The sequence below is a fragment of the Penicillium malachiteum genome, assembly GCF_028827825.1.
Source record: "Penicillium malachiteum strain IBT 17515 chromosome Unknown utg000001l:1.0-8184562.0:1.0-8186909.0, whole genome shotgun sequence".
Taxonomy (NCBI): Eukaryota; Fungi; Ascomycota; class Eurotiomycetes; order Eurotiales; family Aspergillaceae; genus Penicillium; species Penicillium malachiteum.
The window spans coordinates 4429408-4448388 of NW_026643094.1; the positions used below are offsets into that span (position 1 = coordinate 4429408).

Sequence of the window (18981 nt, forward strand, 5' to 3'; positions counted from 1 at the left end):
CTACAAACTTGAATCCGGGTCGGCTCATATAGGTCATTCAGACCAAATGAAGATGGAATGTGATCTGATACTACTTGCGATTGAAGTAGATGCTAATAGTGGCTTGATAGAAGAGTATCCAGATCTCCCATCGAATCCGGGACGAGATTTGAATAAAAAGCAGTATGGTTCCTTCGGTGAGAGTTCTGAAGCTATAGAGAAGAGGTAAGTTCAGGCTATCTAAAGACGAGATCAAACTAATTACTTATTTGTGTAGGTACTTTACTGGGCTTTCTCAGATGGATATACTCTGCGTACATCCAGCATATTGGAGAAGAGGTCATGGTACTCAACTCGTGACACGGACTCTCGACCTTGCGAGAATGGATGGCATTACACAAGGTGTTAATGCTGCGCGTATGGGAGCGAGGCTTTACAAAGCTCTTGGGTATGCGTTCATCTGTACTGCTGGAGGAAGGTGATGAGGATGATCCTGATGGTGTTTCGACCCATCTGTACAAGTTTGTACCTTGATGACTATCTACAGTATGATATCTCTTGTTCCTTGAAAGTTTCTCATTGGGGCTCAATATTTCATCTAGTCGTATTCGTATCCGATTAGAGCCATACTATGATAAAAAATGAGATGAAATTAAGAAGCTATAGTTCGTACTAGTAGGTAGCCTATAAAGGAAGAGACTATGTAGTATCTGGTGCTCACGCAATTCCAACACGCATTGACGAGCTCCTCACCAATGAATCTACAATCCAACATCCATGTTGAAGAGTAACCATAAGAGAAGACAAGTAACTATGATCCACAATGTGTATCTTTGTTAAATCGAATACGATGTGCATAGATTTGAGACGGAGAATAGACAAGATTAGTACTCCGGAGTATAGTAGCTCTGGAGATGAAGCACGAGGCACCGATAACAAAGTACTATTTAGTAAAAAAGAGGGTAATTCAACCGAGTAACTTGATAAATCGATTGGTTCCAATACATTTATGCGCATTCATCGGAAATTAAATGAAATTAGCCCCCCGGATTTCATCCCGATCTGATTGTCTAATTTCCGATCCCGGTCAGCCCTGGAATCTTTCTAGATGTAAGATGGCTTATACAGTATAAATTACTAGTGGAAAGAGTACTTCATTTATTCAAATCCCTATCTCTTGTGATACAATGTTATTTTTATTTAAATGTTTATTGTTCAAAAATTTTAAGCTGTTAGTTGAGGATGGACCGTGGTGTAGTATGTGTGCGCGTCATAGTATAGCAACCCCTAGTATCTCCCTTCAGGAACAGCTTCATTATACTACTACTAGTACTAATACACATCTTTGAATACTAATTTACTATGAATATCACTACGACGCGCGCTTTGATAAACTCGCATTTTCGCAAAATTTTGCAAATCCAAGTTCCACTCTCTGGGGATTTGATCGAATCCAAGGGCAAAATACCATGGACGATCCCATCAGAGATAGTGGACATCATCTTTCAATATCTTTCCGATCTAGACCAGGCCTGCTTTGCACTAACCTTTAAGAGGTTGCATGCCTGTTATGTCTCATATAACAAGAAAAATGGAATAGGTGTACTCTCAGTATTACCTGCGACAGAGTTCCTCCGCCGCCTTCAAAACAAGCGCTGGGTCTTCTGTGAGAAATGTCAGCATCTTCACCAGAATCCCTCCAGTAAATGGTAACTTGAATTTCTGTTTCGCAGAAAATGTCATCAAAGACCTCGACCTTCCATATCCGATATAGGATGTGGATCTTGGTGCCATTTCCAAGACGTTGGCAAAGTGGATATCTGTCCATGCTTGAGTCTCACATTCCATCAGAAACAACACCCAGTGGAATACTTCCGATATCAGACGAAGGTTTTGGAAAGGTTGACGTTGGGAATATCATCTGATACTTTCCATCACCTGTGCTCAGTTGAACACCCTCTTGCACGCGTATTTATTAAGGCTGAAGCGTGGTTCAACAGAAAAACTCATACTTTTCATGTGGAAAATAGGTTCCTTTTCCAACTTTCGAAGGAGCAGGCTGAGCAAGGATGTTTCCAAGATATCAGTCACAAGTTAGACAGATATGGAACAGAAACCTGGCTTAAGGATTTCTTGACTGAAGCTAGATCCAACTTCGTTATTGGGGATGAATCCTCTAATTCGTACCAGTGTCACGGTTGGGATAATACAGGGGCTAATCCTTATTATTTCAGAATAATTGTATCTAGATATTTAGTAGGAACTAAGTGGCCCTGTCAAGGATGGGAAGATAATTGTCATCACTAGTACTTGCTCAATTGCTTGTTGAATTTATTATGGATTCCAAGGTTGATATAATGCTATAATACGTTGTCCAAAATGGATGTCTTAATAGCCACCTGGGCACTAATGAGCCATTTCTGAATAATTTTTCATCATATCTTTTAGGCCACCAATGCGGGATATTCAGGATTCGTCAAAATTATAAAATGGATCAATTCGTCAATGCGTTGCGGGTCAGTTCTTAGTCTGTGATCCGAGTCGGGTAGATACGTGCTTCAAAGACTCAAAGAGTCAAGGGTGGATCAGAAAGCCCCTAATTAATCGGAGGACTCCGAATATTTCAATGTTTTGAACTCCATACAAATTCAAGCTCATTTAAAGGATATACTCCATTTGTACTTTGTCCTACTTGATAGGTAGTAGATTGTTCTATAGTAGTACTAAATTGCTTATGCTATACTCCGTACATGTCCGTACATGTCTAGTGTACGACGGACAACTCCGTAATACTTCCGAGCAAGGATCTGAATCCCGCCATACGGCTGCAGCTGCATGTCCATGCAGGTGTGGTGCATTCCGATCGTGCATATGCATGTTTCGGTATTGTTGGTTTTTCCTTTGTTCTGATTTGTCCTTATTTTCCAAGGTTGTGGGGGCTAGTTACATTCTCTTTTTGTTCGCCCTTGATACCTATGCTGAGATTACACTGCAGGTTAGATTTTTCTAGATTCTGTTAGGAGGTTAGGATGGTCTAGCTCTTGCATGTGAGTTATGTCTGAGTAGTATGTCTGGTTGTTGGGCTGGGACTAATGACTATTGGACAGTATTAATGCATTCCATGATACATAGATTTACAATTAAAAAAATATCGATCATCGTCTGGTACTTTAATTACTTCTATGTACTTATACGTTTGATCAGGGTATACATGGCGATTGTAGACATGGATGTATTGATCCAATGTAGTACTTCAGGTGAAAGAATCGGTAATAGACCAAAACAACAACCCTGGAAGGCCAAAAAGACATGAAGACAGAACAAAATAGAATATGAAAACAGAGAAGACTTTGAGAATAGTATATTCTCTAACTTTATCACAATGATAGAGCATACTCACAGTCCAATTCATTTGATCCCATCTTCACCCAATTGGATAACATCATCAAGCCACCTACGAAACTAAGACCCGGTCTCAGTAAATGCACAATGAACGAAGTGACTCGCGCTTTATGCATAATCTGGGGCAAACTTGAAAAGTGTAGGAGAATTTCTCCATTGCACCAAGGAACGAGGAACCGGATACGACCTAGGGCACATCCGAGTTCCGAGACTGAGGAATCGGGACAATTAAAATGGACCCGCCCCTGCTTTAGTGGAGAGTTGAGATGAGAGACCAGAGAACATAGTGGAGTATGTTGTATTCTTTTTTAATGATTAATATCTCAAAGTGCAACGCTGGAGATATTCAAATATTTGGTGGATAAAAGGAACTTTATCCGCATTAAGGTTGTGCTTGGCATAGAATAAGGGTGAGGCGTTTAGTGGCGCTTCTCATATGATATCAGATATTTGAATATTTGTTGTCAATATAATGCAATATTATTCTAGCTTGTTACTTACTAGTCACACCTACCCTCCATCATCCTATGTTATGATCAGAGGAATGTCGAAATGCAGAATAATCCCAGTTCAGCCACCTGAAATGATGATATCACCGCTTTAGTATCTGCGGGTCAAGACTCGGAGAAATAGAGGAAGCGTCACCCACCTAAATGAACTATTCAATAATTCAACTGGTTAATTTGGTCAGGACCCTCTATAACGCCTTCGCCCCAGGCTTAACACTGGCTCGGGCCAGGAGAAAGCTCCCCACACAAGCTTCAGCACCACGGTTCCACCATGTCCATATAATGGTTCTGTCTGCATTCAACAATGTTTCATATTAGATAGAAGTACAAGTCTTCTTATTGATAGGCCAGCTTATTCTAGGACTTACAAGAAAGGAAACTATCATCCATGTCATCGTCACTCTAGACCATAGATAGAACTCGATTTAAGCGGAAATGGTATCCCGAGTACACCGACCCAATAGTATGAGCACGTCAAGCATATTGCCAACCCCGAGGGCGTAGGGTGTATACTAGGCTTGCCAGGTACTTAAGAAGTCGCTTTTCCTGAACTTTCACCTTTCTGGTTCTTTTCTTCCCTTCTTTTCTTCTTCCATATTCAGTCGTGCTGAAACTGATCATATTTTTTCCTCTTTTGGTAAGTGTGATATCTGCATCAATGTATCAGCATCAACACACAAACCAAACACATAAACAACTATGCCACTCTGACAGAGTGTATGAATGAAATAGCTAATCAAAGCCACAGTCGGCTTCTCCATCATCATGCAATACCGTATCGCAGTTTTCTTTGCTGTGGCAGCCGTCGCTGTCCCTCTTGGTCTGAACACAGACGGAAACGCTGTTCAGCCTCGCTCTGATGAGAACTCTAACGGAGACGTCGGCCTGGGTCTTAACCTCCTGAGCAACGGCGATTCCACTGGTGTTAAAAACGCCAAACGTGATGATGAAGACTTGATTACCGATTATGCTAACCTGGCTTCCGATATTGCCAAGGACTTTGCAAAGCGCGGCAGCGAGGACTCCGCTGGAGACGTGGGCTTAGGCCTCAACCTCCTCAGTAACGGCGATTCCACCGGTGTCAGGAACGCTAGACGTTCCGAAGATAGCGACGCTTCTCTAGTTGGTCCTATTGACGCCGACCTTCCAGTTAAAGTCGGTGTGTAGTCTGGATTTTATAAGGAACTTTTATTCAAGTTGGTATGTCATAGTGATTGCACTTTCAAGTTCGCTTACATTGACTAATCCTCATCTAGTCTACGTATCTATTCTTAATGATTCAATCTTGAACATAAAATGGTTAACCAAAAATGGGCGGCGTTCGTGGTTTCAAGTTTGGATGAATACTAGTACGATAATCCAGGAGTAATGGGGGGCTTTTTCTACCTAAAACGACAGTCTTCAGTTTGATGTCCAACATGTGATGATATGATAATATGACGTCTATTCTTTTATTTATAGTCTCCATACTTCATAGTGCAGTCTAGTGCTACTATAGTAGGACCCTATTATGGGGCGCTGGGATCGACTATTGTACAAAAGCAGCAGGGGCCCATCTGGCTGGGACACTATTCTACTTAGTAGGGACTTAGTATAATTTTAGTGTGTTAATGGCGTTCATAAATTCAGGTATTTCGAAACGGTTTCTCTGTATTATTCACTTTAAGGGCCCACATGGGTATGAATTGCGTGGATCATACGAATTGATTCGCAGGATCGGCTCATATCCTAATTTCATACTCCGTGCTACGAGTACTAAGAAGTGTCCGTACCACAAAAGTTGTACCCCTAAGCACTTGAAGGTCTGTAGCAAGCCACAGGAGTTGAATTAAACCTATATAAGTATAAAGAAGGTTTAAAATTGGAGCTTACCGTGGGTAAGAATCCTTTAGAATATCCTCCGATCCCCTTGTTCCTGCAGGAAAGGGCCAAAATGGAATCAGGATAGCCGAGGTCCTGCCCCCGAAAAACAGTAGAGAAAAAGGGTACTGGAAGGGCACTTGTCTGATAAGCGAGAGGCTCGCGCGTTAATTTCGGACTAAATCTGACCGTTATGTGTCCCGCTTGGGGCCAAATATGGGTCTAGGGTTACAATGGTCAGTGATCCTAATGACGAAAGATCACGAATTGGGACCCCCCTGAGGCTTGGACTAAAGTAAGCCGGACTCCGTGTTAGAAGGAGTAGAATAAACTAAAATCTGAAATATGAATTGCCGTAGCGTACTTCGTATGTCTAGAAAGGGGTGAATTTGATCTGGTCGATCTCCACCTTTCGGGGGATCTGTGGATTCAGGGGAACGAGCTTGCGCCCGTGGTTCAAGATCATTATCGGGATGTGGTCAACTTAAAACATACCGAGTTTTTGGATCCCTCGTATGGAATTCTAATTCTAGATTCTAGATTCTAATCGAAGTGGTAGAAGATTGTAAAACGAATGGAAGAATTCCAAAAAAGCAACTTTGAATGTAGCGTTGCAATGATCATGTTGTGCAGCATTCGTATCATGATAAGATACGAAGTAGATCTGAGTATGAAAAGACTTCGTGTATGTACGATGTACTCCAGCTGCATATGCTCCACGGAGTCCTCCGGGCGTATTCTTCACGGGTCATCCCAGAGGTTCCAAGGTTTGTACTGGAGTCTTCTTTTTCTTCTGGCCCATCATAGCTTGACATTTGGCCCCGGGGTGCGGCGAGCAGTCATTTTTTGGCCCCAGTGAGATTTGCTTTTTTTCCATCTCAGTGGGTAGAAACCCAGTTTGTGAAGGACGAAGGACTTAGAGCATCCTGCGAAGGATGCAGCAGACCGCAACTTATAGCAAACCTCAAGTGCTCATCTTTAATGATTTGGATGATCTATATACGGAATCCCACACGTGCAGGTTTTGTCTAGGCTACACCGTAATTTTTACTAATTTTACTCGTACTCGTCGTATTCAAATGTTGATGTCTGTGCTTATCTAGATGGGAAAAGATAAACATAAACGCCTCAAGTCTCTTCAGCAGGGACCTAGGTTCATGACGACTACTGTAGTGGAGATACGAGGGCCTCAAAGGAAAACCTTCCACATGAACTGTTGAAAGAAACTGGTACTCTTGGACCGGTTCTAGACGGGATCGTCAGAGTCCACTTTATCGGAGGGTGCCCGCAGGCCACGAATGATGGGATTGACTTTCTCCCCAGCCGCGTCTCTGAGACGCTGGCGTGAGTTTGTTTTGGTTTTACTTTTTTCCCTCTTTTTTCTATACTATGTACTAGATGTTATGGAAAAGTGAATGCTCCCCGCTTCCTTAATATCGATATAGGGCTTGTGGGTATATATGGCCTGATGGCTATGGTAGTAGAGATTCAATCAACTCCACAATAGATTAATAGATTAATAGATTAATAGATTAATAGATTAATAGATTAATAGATTAATAGATTAGGTCTCCAGTGGTTCCTACGTATATTTCGATCCGATATAACCTTGGAAGTGTTATGCATTTGGAGTAAGATATTTCAGATATTTCTACGATCTTCATCTGCGACCGGTGAGTTCCGATACAAAGTGGGAACTCGTGAGACAACCTAGGGCACACAGAACAGATCCGATACCCGGGTTGATAAGAGACGGATAGCAGCATGATCTATTTACTAATATTCGAATATTTGAAATGTGAGATGTTCAACTTTGGAACCTAGGAAGTTCTTTGTATTCGTATAGACTATTTGATAACCTAGGTAGACATGTGCATATGGAAAGTCCTACTCTACATAGTAAGGAGTATGGAGTACCTATATCCTAGACTGGACTAATCGATCGATCTTACTTGAGCCCTACCAGGAAATATTCTACCGGAACTTTTCCTAGAAAGGAGAATAAAATTGAATTAAACCGTTAGAACCGAGGCTTGCGCTAGTGACGCGGGGAAAATTAGAAAATCTCGCAATTGTTCCAAGGTTCGAAGGCTAGAAGCCCACCCCTTCTATTACTAGTATATTCTACAGTAATCTACTAATTAAACCACTGGCAGTACATACTCAAGTGCTCAAATGTTAGAACAACTAAAACTAGGTGCATATGCACATTCCTTAACCTTGCGGAATAAACATATCCCCTAACCTCGGATGCATTATAGACTTGTACTACGTACATTAATCTATTTAGGGGCCAGGGGAGACTACTCCCAATACAAAGTCGCGTCCATAACTGGTGTCGATACTTACTATTTCTGGTTAAGCGGGACCCCACACACGTTCTGCCCCTGGGATGCATGGCAATCCTTTGGTTTCGGCTCCGGTTAACTGGGTCTTTTTGTGTGTAGGAAGTACAGAACCCGGGAGTTTGGTGTAAAGAGAGAGAGTCCACTGGGTGTGATCTCAGGGGTACTATAATACAAAGAATCAAATATTTTAATAAAGAAGTCAATAGTAAATAGTAGAAGTAAAGATAAGTCACACGACGGGAGCATACGTCTCTCTGGTGCAACGGTTTACAGCGTCATCAAATCATAGCGCGACGCCCCTGAAACCCGGAGACTCCACTCCTGTAATGGTGATACAAGATACTAATTACTATTCAGTTTATTATTATTATTTTCGATTATTTTCGATTATTTCCATTTTATATTTCATTATTTTACCCATAAGAAACTCCGCCCCGACCCAATCTCCTGGTAAAAAAAAACCGACCTAGAACATTTGACATAGTCCATGTTTCTGCCCCCCTCCTTCTTTTTAAATGCCATGAAACAAAACCAATTGCTAGTGCCTTTGCCTATTTGCACTTAAGGGGACCGCTTTCCTTTATCTCCCCCCCCCCTCCCCAAAATGTATCCCCATATACCCATTGCGCGTGGGCCTGGCTGGGACGACGACGGGCTTAGTGACCCCCCCATCTACTCGATCATCCAACGAGCCTCCAGAACCCTTTGCCCATATTCGTTCTCGATCCACTGCCCAGGTCAATGCCCATAGTCCTAAACGTTTGTCTGTCTTTAGTGGTCGCTCTCGGAGCAATACCACCAATTCTACTTCTTCCCGTCGCTCCCCGGGTTCCTCAATGACATCCATGGATGGCTCCGTCTCGTCCCAGGATGAACGAACAACCTCATCACTGGGAATGCGCGAGAAATCGGACCGTTCTTCTCGATCTTTCCTAGCTAGAGGCAGCCGCATTCTTCGTCGACAAGGAAGCAAGATCAATATCGTCGCCACGCTGGACGAGGAAGACGAATATGATCGTGAGAAACCCCGCACAGAGAAGTCCGATATGTTTGGTCGTCATCGATCTCGCAATGACCAAAGTAAGTAAAAGTCTCGAGACCTGCAGTGATTATGTGACGCATCAATGCAGGTAAGAATTGGAAATCAGGTGACTAACTCAAGTCGCGTGCACGTGCAGATGGTAAATTGAAGAGCCTCATCTCGGACCCATTCGACTTTCATCATCTTACTCATACGAGCCCGTCACAATTCCAATCCTTGGATCAAACACGGGAAAATGACCTGGTGACGGAATTCTCCGTGATTCGGGCATCTCAGCGCCCTGAGACTGGTTTGAAGGGCATCCGGGCCGACGATATTCACTTCCGCAACTTCTCCGTGGATAATCTGGCGGCATATGGACAAGCAACTACTGTGGATGAGCCGGCTCCTCAAAGTCCACCGGGTTCGCCTCAAGCATCTGGCTCTTACAGTCCATCTGGCCACGTTCGAAGAGAGTCTCGGGCCCACGAGAACTTCTCCCGTCCCGTTTCAAAATACCCTCGATCCTGTCCTACTACTCCTCCCCCTCCCGTTGTTCCCGAGGTCCCCGCTGAGATCGCTGAGCCGGCTCCGCGTGCCATTGATGAGATCTTGGGCCTGTCAACTACCACTACCTACCCGGAAGATATTCACTCAGCACAGTCCTCCGCTTCTTTCCAATATGTCCAGGATATGGCTGATGACTTGTCGTCAGCTCGCACATCATCGATGAGTAGCCACTATGATTTGGAAGATGTGCCCGAGGAGGAAGAGGGGACCCGCATGTGGGATAGCCCTGATCCTAGCGTTGGATACGCTCATTCTCGTTCCGGCTCTCAAATGAGTCAACCACGCATTGAGGGTCGTCTTTCTAATACTCGGGCTCCCAAGGGACACCTCTCTATCTTTGTTGCGGAGGAGCTTTCACGACAGTTCTCCGAAGCTCTGGGCTCGCCAACTCTGCCGCAAAATCTCCCCGAGACTATCCCCGAAACACCACCCAAGGAACACGTGGAGATCACCCCGCCCTCCACTGTCTCCGGCGTGCAACAGTTCTCGTACGAGGATGTGTTGTACGACTCATGGGACGCCGATATCGACTACTGCTATGAGCACGCAGCGGAGTCTACCTGCAACTTTGATTGGTCGCGCACATCTCTGGAAGAAACTCAGCGCCCTCAAATTGGCATCCACTCCACTGAAAACACCTGGCTGGGTGCTACCAAGACTCGTCAGCTCCAGCCCAGTCCTCGTCAGCTCCAGCCCAGTCCTCTGAGCACTAGCACCCTCCCAACTCCCGAATTGGGCTGCAGTACAGCACGGACAACCCCGTTGCACTCGGCGATGACCCCATCAACCGACTATGAACGGGATTTCATGGTTCGCAATTCGGGCGATTACTTCCAGCCTGTCAGTTCCTCTATGCTGAGCAAGCAAATTCCCCAGGAAACTCTATATGAGGACTACCTCGCCGCTGATGCAGAATCAGATCGGCACTTCCCCTTCTCTCAAGGGATGATCGCTGTCTCAGAAAACAGCGCCGTCTCTCCCCGGAGCAGCTTTTCTCCTATCAGCAAGTGCAACTCCCAAGAGAGCTTGATGCTCTCTCGCGCTGCCTCTATTGTCCGCAAGCACCGCTCGTCTGTTTCAACAACCAGCGTTCCTGAGTTGATCCACAGCCTTTCGAGCAGCCGCGAGCTGATGCCCACCGATCGTACAAGCGCCAGCGAGATTCTGGCTGCTGGGTCTGGCATCAGTCGCCCTACTTCTTCTACCTACCACCGTCAAACTAAGAGCTTGGCCGAGGCACATCTGCTCCTTCAAGCTGCCAACAGTGTCTCTAGCCTTGGCAACGAGGAATCTTCTTCCCCTGTTACCTTGACCCACGATCGCTCCAAGTCCATCTCCGAGGCGGCTATGCACCCTGTTCGTGCTGCCGAACCTCCTCTCCCATCTGTTCCTCCTAAGCATCCTCTCCGGAAGAAGAGCCGGAACCCATCATACTCTCTTTTTCCTACTGCAGCTCATTAAGCAGTATCATCTCTTTCTCCCTTGTTTCAATACTTCTATACGGAAGTGAAAATCTGTTTGCATATTTCGGTTTCTATTTTCGCGCTCGCTTTACCTGATAGAATTCCCCCACGAGTCATGACCTGTTTTAAATTTCCTTGTGTTTGAGTGGGATGGTCAGCCGTGTTCAATTTGGTCATTTGGTCTGAATGCATTTCTCAGCGATTTGGTTTGGTGTCTAGAGGGATTGGTCCCTTGGAAAATGAGGATATTGGAAGGATTGGGAGGATTGGGACTTTCGCTATTGCTTTTCATTTTGTGAATAAGAGCCTGGAAAACTGCATTGCATTGTTTGAACATTTCTGTACAATTTAAGTGTATTCAATGTACTCAATTACATGTGCTAAATATCTATTTCTAAATCCACTCTATACTTGTAGATCGAACCTTGAAGTTAGTGGAGTGCCGCTCTGAGAGATCATCTGACCTCACTTATCTTATCGTCAACCTCATTCTTTGCTCTACTCTACCTCTTCAACACAGCCACCATGGCATCCCCATCGTCACAGGCTTTGGTAAAGCGGCCTGATGGCCAGCTTATGCCCCCTCCTCCGCCACCAAAACGAATTAAACGGCCTACCATCGTCCTTGACGAAGATGTATACACCAGCGCGCTCTCCCATATTATCGCTCGCGACTTCTTCCCGGTTTACTCGAAACCCAAGCCAAGCAAGACTACCTCGATGCACTGGACTCAAAGGACAAAGACTGGATAAAAAGCTCTAAGCAGAAGCTGGCTGATGTTATGCGCACTCCAACGCCCGGCTCAAATGCGCGACGAAAGACGGACGCCTCCTCTGTGGCGGGCACTCCGCAACATTTTCCGGCTCGATCAGAGGATACACCCAAAGGTTGGCAAGGCGATACACCGATGTCCGTCGCATCTACATCTACCACTCTCGAAACAAGGGATTCGAATATACCCGATGTGTCGAACATGGGACTTCTCGCCTTTCAAGCCAAATATACCAGCGAGGATAACGAGTCTTTCAATAAAGTGCTGGACAAGCAGAATATCAAGCGTCGAGAAAAGAATGCATGGCTTTGGAATGACAATAAAATTCCCTCGGCGCAACAAATCGCTCATCATAATCGCGAGGTCAAGCGCATCACAGCCCAGGGTGGGAACCCAGAAACCAGCCTGGTCAAGGTCGATTCTCAACCAGATATCAAAACAAACCTCGACGCTCGCCCCGCAAGACCTGATCATTGGAAATCTCGTCCGGATAACACTTTAATGTTCCTCCCCTCCTCGGTCGAAGATACCCACGAAACCCTCGCGCAAAAGGCCGAAGCAGAGTCCCGGGCGGGTCCCAAACACACTCTATACCAAAACACAAGACTCCTGAGACGCCGATGCAGCGGCGGCAGCAGATGCCGCGAATAGAGTACCCGAATCACCCTCCCTCTCCGCTATCCAAGACGCCATTGCGGGTCGTCCACATTTAACCGAGTCAGAAGCAGGGTCAGCGGTCCCAGGAGGTGAAACACCACGAGTAAATGGCTATGCCTTCGTCGATGAAGACGAACCAGAATATTACCCCGAATCCTCTGAATCCCTAGAGGCTGACTGGCGTCTCCTCGGTACAACCGACTCAACACCAAACCCGTTCCAACTCGCCGAAACTCGCAAACGAGAGGCACTGCACCACCGCATGGTTGATCGTGTCGCACATAATAAACGTGCTGAAAAGGCTGCCCGTGTTACTAAAACTCCGGTCTCTACCACGCCTCACTTTGCTAGTAGTCCAAGACTGGATTTTGGTCGCCGCACACCTGCTACACCTGGAAGGTCGGGATCCAATACGAAGATGTTGACGCCTGCGGCGCAGAGTTTACTCTCGCAGGTTGGAAGTACCCCGCGCTCTTCGGGGGCGTCGGAGTCTGGATTGAGGAATATGTGGACTCCAACACCGCGTCGGAAGTGATGCTTGATTAAATGTTCTTCTGGTAATGATTATGATACCACGTTCAGCGTTTTTTTCATTTTCTTTCCGGCTTTTATATTAGCTGCCCAGGTGGGTATTCTGATTACTTTAGTAATAGAGCTGTATTTAACAAAGCATCGGGAAGTTCTATTTCATCCCTTGCTCAATGTGAATCAACAACTTGAACATATAGAACAACCTACCGATTCAAAAAAAAAAAAGAAAACCAAGTATATATTCATAATAATTTATTCAATGGCAGTGATGTCTATAACCTCAAGTACCGAAGTATAGCGGGATCGGAACTAAGAAACCCGATCCTCTCCGACCCGACCTCGGCCTTATATCCATTTCTACCTGATTCGAATGTTTTAGATACTTCATCAATTTACACTTCATATTCTCTCCTGCTACAGACTATCCAGGTAAGTCTAGTAAAGCGATCATCCATACAAGATCGAGTCGTGCCGCAGCACCTTGTACTAACCTACGCCACAGGGCTGAACGCTTTTCCGCCTATCAAAAATATCAATCAGATCAATCAAGACTCATTCATCTGACCTCGGGAATTTGATTTCATTTTCGTTCTCCTGCGAGTCAGACTATATCTATTCGCCATGAGTATAGATTCAGCTTCAGTGCCCTCTAGTGCAAGGCCCCATACTACACAGTCAGAATCGGCAGCATCAAGTGGCGAGTCAAATGCCAAAACACAAGATGACTCGTCCATAACTCAACCTACGAAATCGACTATTCTTTCTTCAATTCTTTCTCCATTCAGCTCTCTTCTATCAGTCTCCTCTACCAAGGAAAGCGAGAAGAAACCAGGGCCAGAGTCAGTGTCAACTCCAGCATCAGAACCAGAACCAGAGCCAAAGGCAGAAATCAAAGAGCAAGAAGAAGAAAAGGTTGAGATCAAAGAACCAGAACCATATTACACCCCAAACGAAGTCCCCAAATTCAAACTCCTTCAGAAAAAGCGTCTCTCGGGAACCCGCACGAAACAACTTCTTCGTGCGGCGGGACGAGCGTATAATGATCCCCCTCCTCAACCTGAACTCGGAATGTGTTGTGGTAGCTCTTGTGATCCTTGTGTTAATGATCTCTGGAGAGAAGAGAGGGAAGTTTGGAGGGAACGATGGGGGGATTCGGAGGGTTGAGACTGATGAAGGGAAGTTGAGGGCTGAGTTGGTGTGGTGATTTCCTAGTATCCAGTACCATTAGTACTTGGATGGGTGACTTGTCGTTTTTGAGTTGGTTGTTTGTTGATTCAGGTTGTTATATACCCGTTGTTATTTGATGCATTCATAGAGTGCATATGAGAGGAAGTAGATGAGATTAGAGATAAATGAATGGTATCAAGAATGCTATTTGTTCCAAGGTTCGAGGTCATGCTTATGTTGCTTTTATCTACCAACCAGTAACCAAACACCCCATATGCCAATTAACATGTACAAACTTCCCCAAATTCCCAACCTCTCTCCAAGACTCAAGTAATAAGCCGCACCGAGGTAACTGCACGTAATATCTCCATTCGAACTCGAGAATCCATAAGATGCATTCATCCATGATCCAGTCGGACAACTAAATCCCAACGCTGCAGGACAACTCTTCACCATATCATGACAAATGTAATTGCACGGCAAGATCTCCTTATACGGACCTGGTCTGATCTCCGTATCGATAATATGATTCCTCGACTGGTTCGTGATAACGGACCATCGGTAGGGATCATCTTCAGGTAATGAACTTCCGTTAATGAAATCCTGTCCTGCGTTTCGAACACGGAGGTATGTCTCGCTGCTTGTGAAATCTGCACATCGTGGGATACTTACGCTGCAGAGCCATTGCTTATACTCTGAGGCGCAGTCATCGCAGTCTACAGCGAGTGAGAACATTGATTCTGCCGATGCGTTGCATTGGATTTGTTGGAGAGAGTAGTTGAAGTTTTTGTAGTAGTATGAGGTGTAGTTGTCGTAGATTTGGCGGAGATCTTCAACTGTTCGATTCGGGTTTGAGGGGACCGCGTAGGCTACTTCCGAACAGAATGTGAGGTTGAATAGAACGGCACAGTTATCCTCTGTTTTTGTTAGCTGATGATAATTATAAGAAAGGGGGTATGGATGGATGTACCAGCTTTCGTAGTGAAGTTCATTGGTTGCCAGACTATCCCACCTCCACCTGGGATGTTGTTTCCACTGTCGGTGGAGTTGCCGACCATTCCCAGGATTCCAATGTATACGGAACTGCGATTAAGTCCTTCTATGTAGAACTGCTCTTTCGGCTTGTTTCCCAGTCCACGGTAGGTCATCCCAGTGTTGCTCGGGTTGCTGACCACCTGCGAATGTTCTTCTACTGCGCAGAAAGAGGATGTCATCCCCTTCAGAGACGTGTCATTGCGATTGTGGGCAAACATGGTGTATGGAGGCGTCAGGTTCATCCATTTATCGAAATTCGTTGAGCCAAGCGCTGCTTGCGTCAGATTATTGGTGACTAGTAGCGCGGCGGAGTGGTCTGAGTCGACGAAGTACAGAAACGAGTCATTGGAGACAACATTGTAGAAATACTCATCAATCGATGCTGCGATCTGGTAGGTGTATGATCCATTGTATGAGGTTGCGTTTTCTGCCACAACACTGAGATAAACATCGCTGGATGCATCGAATTCAATCCCCAGGTATCCTTCAGCCGATGTTGTCACATTCTGAAGCGAGCTGTCTTTTCCAGGCCCAGGTTCTGTGAGATCATCTGACGTTGATACGTACACCTTCAGCTGTGGGAAATCCCCTTCTGCGCCGGTGGTATTTGTCGAGGGGCGGTCGCATGTCACCACTGATAGGTACACGGTCGAGGAGCGCTTGGCTAATTCTCCTCTTTTGCGAAGCTCATCCACAGATACATGCGATAGCACATTCCCATCAGTATCGATATATTCAGGAAGACCTTCGCCCGTTACTCCATGTGCGCCGTTCACCACGTCAGCGGGGATATACCAGTAATCCAACCCGCCAATCTTAATAGTACTGCGCTGGAAATTATTATTTGCCAATGATGTAGCAGCGACAGCTCTGGGCACCAGGTCCAGCCCGATAACCTCATCCTCATCTTCCAGTGTATCCCGAAGTTCTAATCCATTGAACGAGTCCAGCGCAAACGGGAACCCAGCCTCATTGGCAATGTTGGTGGCGCGAATGTTGGGATTGGCGACGTGATCGCCCGGGACTTCTATTTCATTGTTTGTCGGTGTACTAGCGAAGGTGGGAGATAAAAATGCAGCAGCAAGGACTATTGCAGTCAGTTGGCACTGCAGGGTTGCGTATTGAAATCGCATGGATGGGTGCCTAGTCGTGGGGAATGCGCATGGGGGTGATTTAGGGGGTCAAGAGGGCTTGTGCTCGGGCTCAGGGTCTGAGGATATGAGATGCCGGCTGGAAATCTCTTCCTAGGACGCGCGTAAACATTGACTGCATGTAATCGACAAGATGTTGGAGAAATGGCAGGTCATGAGATTACGGATAACGTGATTCCCAAGCAAGTGGATCACCCAAGCAAGTGGATCACCTCCAATAGTTAAGGCGATAAATTACAACTTGATATCTCAGCAACTACGCTCTTCATATACTTTTCCTCTTAACCCGACAATAATCAGGTCATATTTAGCCTCTTTGGAAAGTTAAGGGGAAATCTACTTGTTGGTAGTTCAAAAGAGATATTTTTGTGCCTCATTACAATGTAATTTTCGGTATCGTGACAAAATAGCTTTAAGATTTTCTTGAAAGTGATTGAGAGTGCTCACAAGCCTTATCAATAGCTATCGACAAATAATCGAATAAAATAAGAATGTGGTTGCTGAGATATCAAGTTGTCATTTACCACATTTAGTATGGTGTTTTGGGGTGGCGGCTCGCTTGGGAATCACGTTAACGTGATTCCCAAGCGAGTGGGCCACCCACCGCCTACCCTACAGTTTTAATCATAAATATTACCACCAGAACGCCAATTTATTAAAATAATTAACTAAATATCACAGTGATCTGATCGATGGCCTTCTTCTCCACACTTCTTACATGTCGGTAGCTTTCTCCTAGCTGGCTGAGGGGGTAAATAAGGCGCCCTAGGCCGTGGTACGGGAGGGATCACTGGCGCCTCAACCACCTGTATAGCACGCTGTATAGCCTCCTGGCCCTCCTGAACAGTCATACCACCCTCGTTAGGTATCTGCCTAGTAGACCGCTTGCGCTTTTGCTTTTGCTTTTCATGTGCAGCGCGTAATTTGCGTGTTTCAACCTCTAATAAAGCTGTTGAATGCATCTGAATTTCGCAGGCCTTGAGAACTTGATCGATTTGCTGTTTGAGTGGACTTGGAGGGCTCTTTGAACGTTGTTTTAGAAGAGCTTTGATTGAACTAGCTTGCCGTTGAAGCTGAATAAGATTCTGAGGTGTTTTAGGTGAAAATTGGCTTGATCGACTAGTAGGGCGGCTAGCTGGGGGTGTAGGTGTTCGAAGAAGAATATTTAACTTAGAAAGTACTCGATCTGGGTCAAATGGTACTAAACCAGCTGCCGTAAAGCTGTTTTGAATAGTTTGGGTTTGAAAAGCCTCTTTACGAGCGATTGGGTAGGCTTCAAGAAAATCAAATTTATCAACATGGTTAAAACCAAGCCGCATTTGATTCTCAACAAGCCGACCATAGGCCCGTTTTAAAGGCCCAAAACATCCAACATCAAGTGGCTGATGAAGATGTGAAGAATGAGCTGGCATGCAAATTGGAATAATATTATTCTCTTTGCAAATCTGATCAAATTGGGGAGTTAAATGACTCCCATGACCATCAAGAATCAAAAGTCGATATTTTCCAAGCGTACGTTCAGTTGTTGCTGGAATAAAGTGTTTTTGAAGCCATCGAAGTCCAATTTCATCAGTTGTCCATCCATTTGGACTAGTTTCAAATCGCCAGTCAAGTGGAAGGTTTGTAAACCATCCTTCAATTAAAACTTTGCCTTTGAAAATAATCACTGGTGGAAGGGCCCATCCAGATACATTAATTGTTTCAATAGCAGTTACCCATTCACGATTTCCAGGCTGTAAAAGTGATCGTCGACCATAATATCGAGAACGAGTAACAACCTTAGCAGTTGCTGTAAGTCCCATTGCAAATCCAGTCTCATCAAAGTTATAGATATCCTCTGATAGAATACCATTCTCTTGAATTGTTTGAAAAACAAGATTAAACCATTCTTGAACAACTTTTGGATCCTCCATCTTCGCACGTTCATAATTATATCGTCGAGAGAAACGTGTAGTAAGCTCTGAATGTCGTTTAACAAAGTTTGTGACCCAATTTTTGCCAACAGTTTGAGAAGGGGTCTGGCCACGTGCTAAGAGGAGAATATTGGCCATTTCTTGAACAGTAGCAGGCCGGGGGGCAGCTCCACGTATATCCATAGAGATCACCCACTGAAGAAGTGATTTCTCTTGATTCTCAGTTAATTTATGGCTGTTGGCGCGAGTCTCAGAGCGATTGGTATAGCCAGTGAGCCGACGCTGTAGTGTAGTACGAGGTATATCAAAACAGCGTGCAGCTTCACGGATAGAGCTTATTTGTTCAGCTTTAATAGCCTGTATAGCAAGTAGGATTCGACCCTCTTGATTACCATTTTTTTCGGCCGAAACAGTACGTTTTGGTGGCATGATGGGTGGTTGAAGATAAAAGAACGCGGTCGCGACGCGATTTTTTGGTTGGGTGGCCCACTCGCTTGGGAGTCACGTTAAGAGTATGTTGTCGCCTACATTTTCAGGCTACTATCGGGATATTCAGGCCTTATCGCAATCATCTTGTTTACACTGAATTTCTTGTTCGTTAA

General features: G+C 45.0%; 6 protein-coding genes across 6 annotated transcripts; 5 read left to right on the forward strand and 1 right to left on the reverse strand.

Moving 5' to 3' along the window:
* Positions 1 to 46: 46 nt before the first annotated feature.
* N7483_001684 (GNAT family N-acetyltransferase) lies at positions 47 to 461 on the forward strand (the record flags this gene model as incomplete). Its single annotated transcript, XM_057085121.1, has 2 exons — positions 47 to 204; positions 257 to 461. The coding sequence occupies 2 exons, from the start codon at positions 47 to 49 to the stop codon at positions 459 to 461; spliced, it is 363 nt and encodes a 120-aa protein (XP_056951270.1).
* A 4194-nt stretch (positions 462 to 4655) lies between these two features.
* On the forward strand, positions 4656 to 5057 carry N7483_001685 (uncharacterized protein; the record flags this gene model as incomplete). The annotated part of the gene is made up of 1 exon (XM_057085122.1): positions 4656 to 5057. One exon carries the CDS (start codon positions 4656 to 4658, stop codon positions 5055 to 5057), a length of 402 nt encoding a protein of 133 aa, XP_056951271.1.
* A 3645-nt stretch (positions 5058 to 8702) lies between these two features.
* On the forward strand, positions 8703 to 11150 carry N7483_001686 (uncharacterized protein; the record flags this gene model as incomplete). The annotated part of the gene is made up of 3 exons (XM_057085123.1): positions 8703 to 8727; positions 8759 to 9178; positions 9277 to 11150. 3 exons carry the CDS (start codon positions 8703 to 8705, stop codon positions 11148 to 11150), a joined length of 2319 nt encoding a protein of 772 aa, XP_056951272.1.
* A 527-nt stretch (positions 11151 to 11677) lies between these two features.
* Positions 11678 to 13117, forward strand: N7483_001687 (splicing factor ESS-2 family protein; the record flags this gene model as incomplete). Its single annotated transcript, XM_057085124.1, has 3 exons — positions 11678 to 11836; positions 11890 to 12499; positions 12552 to 13117. 3 exons carry the CDS (start codon positions 11678 to 11680, stop codon positions 13115 to 13117), a joined length of 1335 nt encoding a protein of 444 aa, XP_056951273.1.
* A 617-nt stretch (positions 13118 to 13734) lies between these two features.
* N7483_001688 (uncharacterized protein) lies at positions 13735 to 14277 on the forward strand (the record flags this gene model as incomplete). The annotated part of the gene is made up of 1 exon (XM_057085125.1): positions 13735 to 14277. One exon carries the CDS (start codon positions 13735 to 13737, stop codon positions 14275 to 14277), a length of 543 nt encoding a protein of 180 aa, XP_056951274.1.
* A 246-nt stretch (positions 14278 to 14523) lies between these two features.
* Positions 14524 to 18808, reverse strand: N7483_001689 (uncharacterized protein; the record flags this gene model as incomplete). The annotated part of the gene is made up of 3 exons (XM_057085126.1): positions 14524 to 15197; positions 15251 to 16402; positions 17185 to 18808. 3 exons carry the CDS (start codon positions 18806 to 18808, stop codon positions 14524 to 14526), a joined length of 3450 nt encoding a protein of 1149 aa, XP_056951275.1.
* Positions 18809 to 18981: the final 173 nt, after the last annotated feature.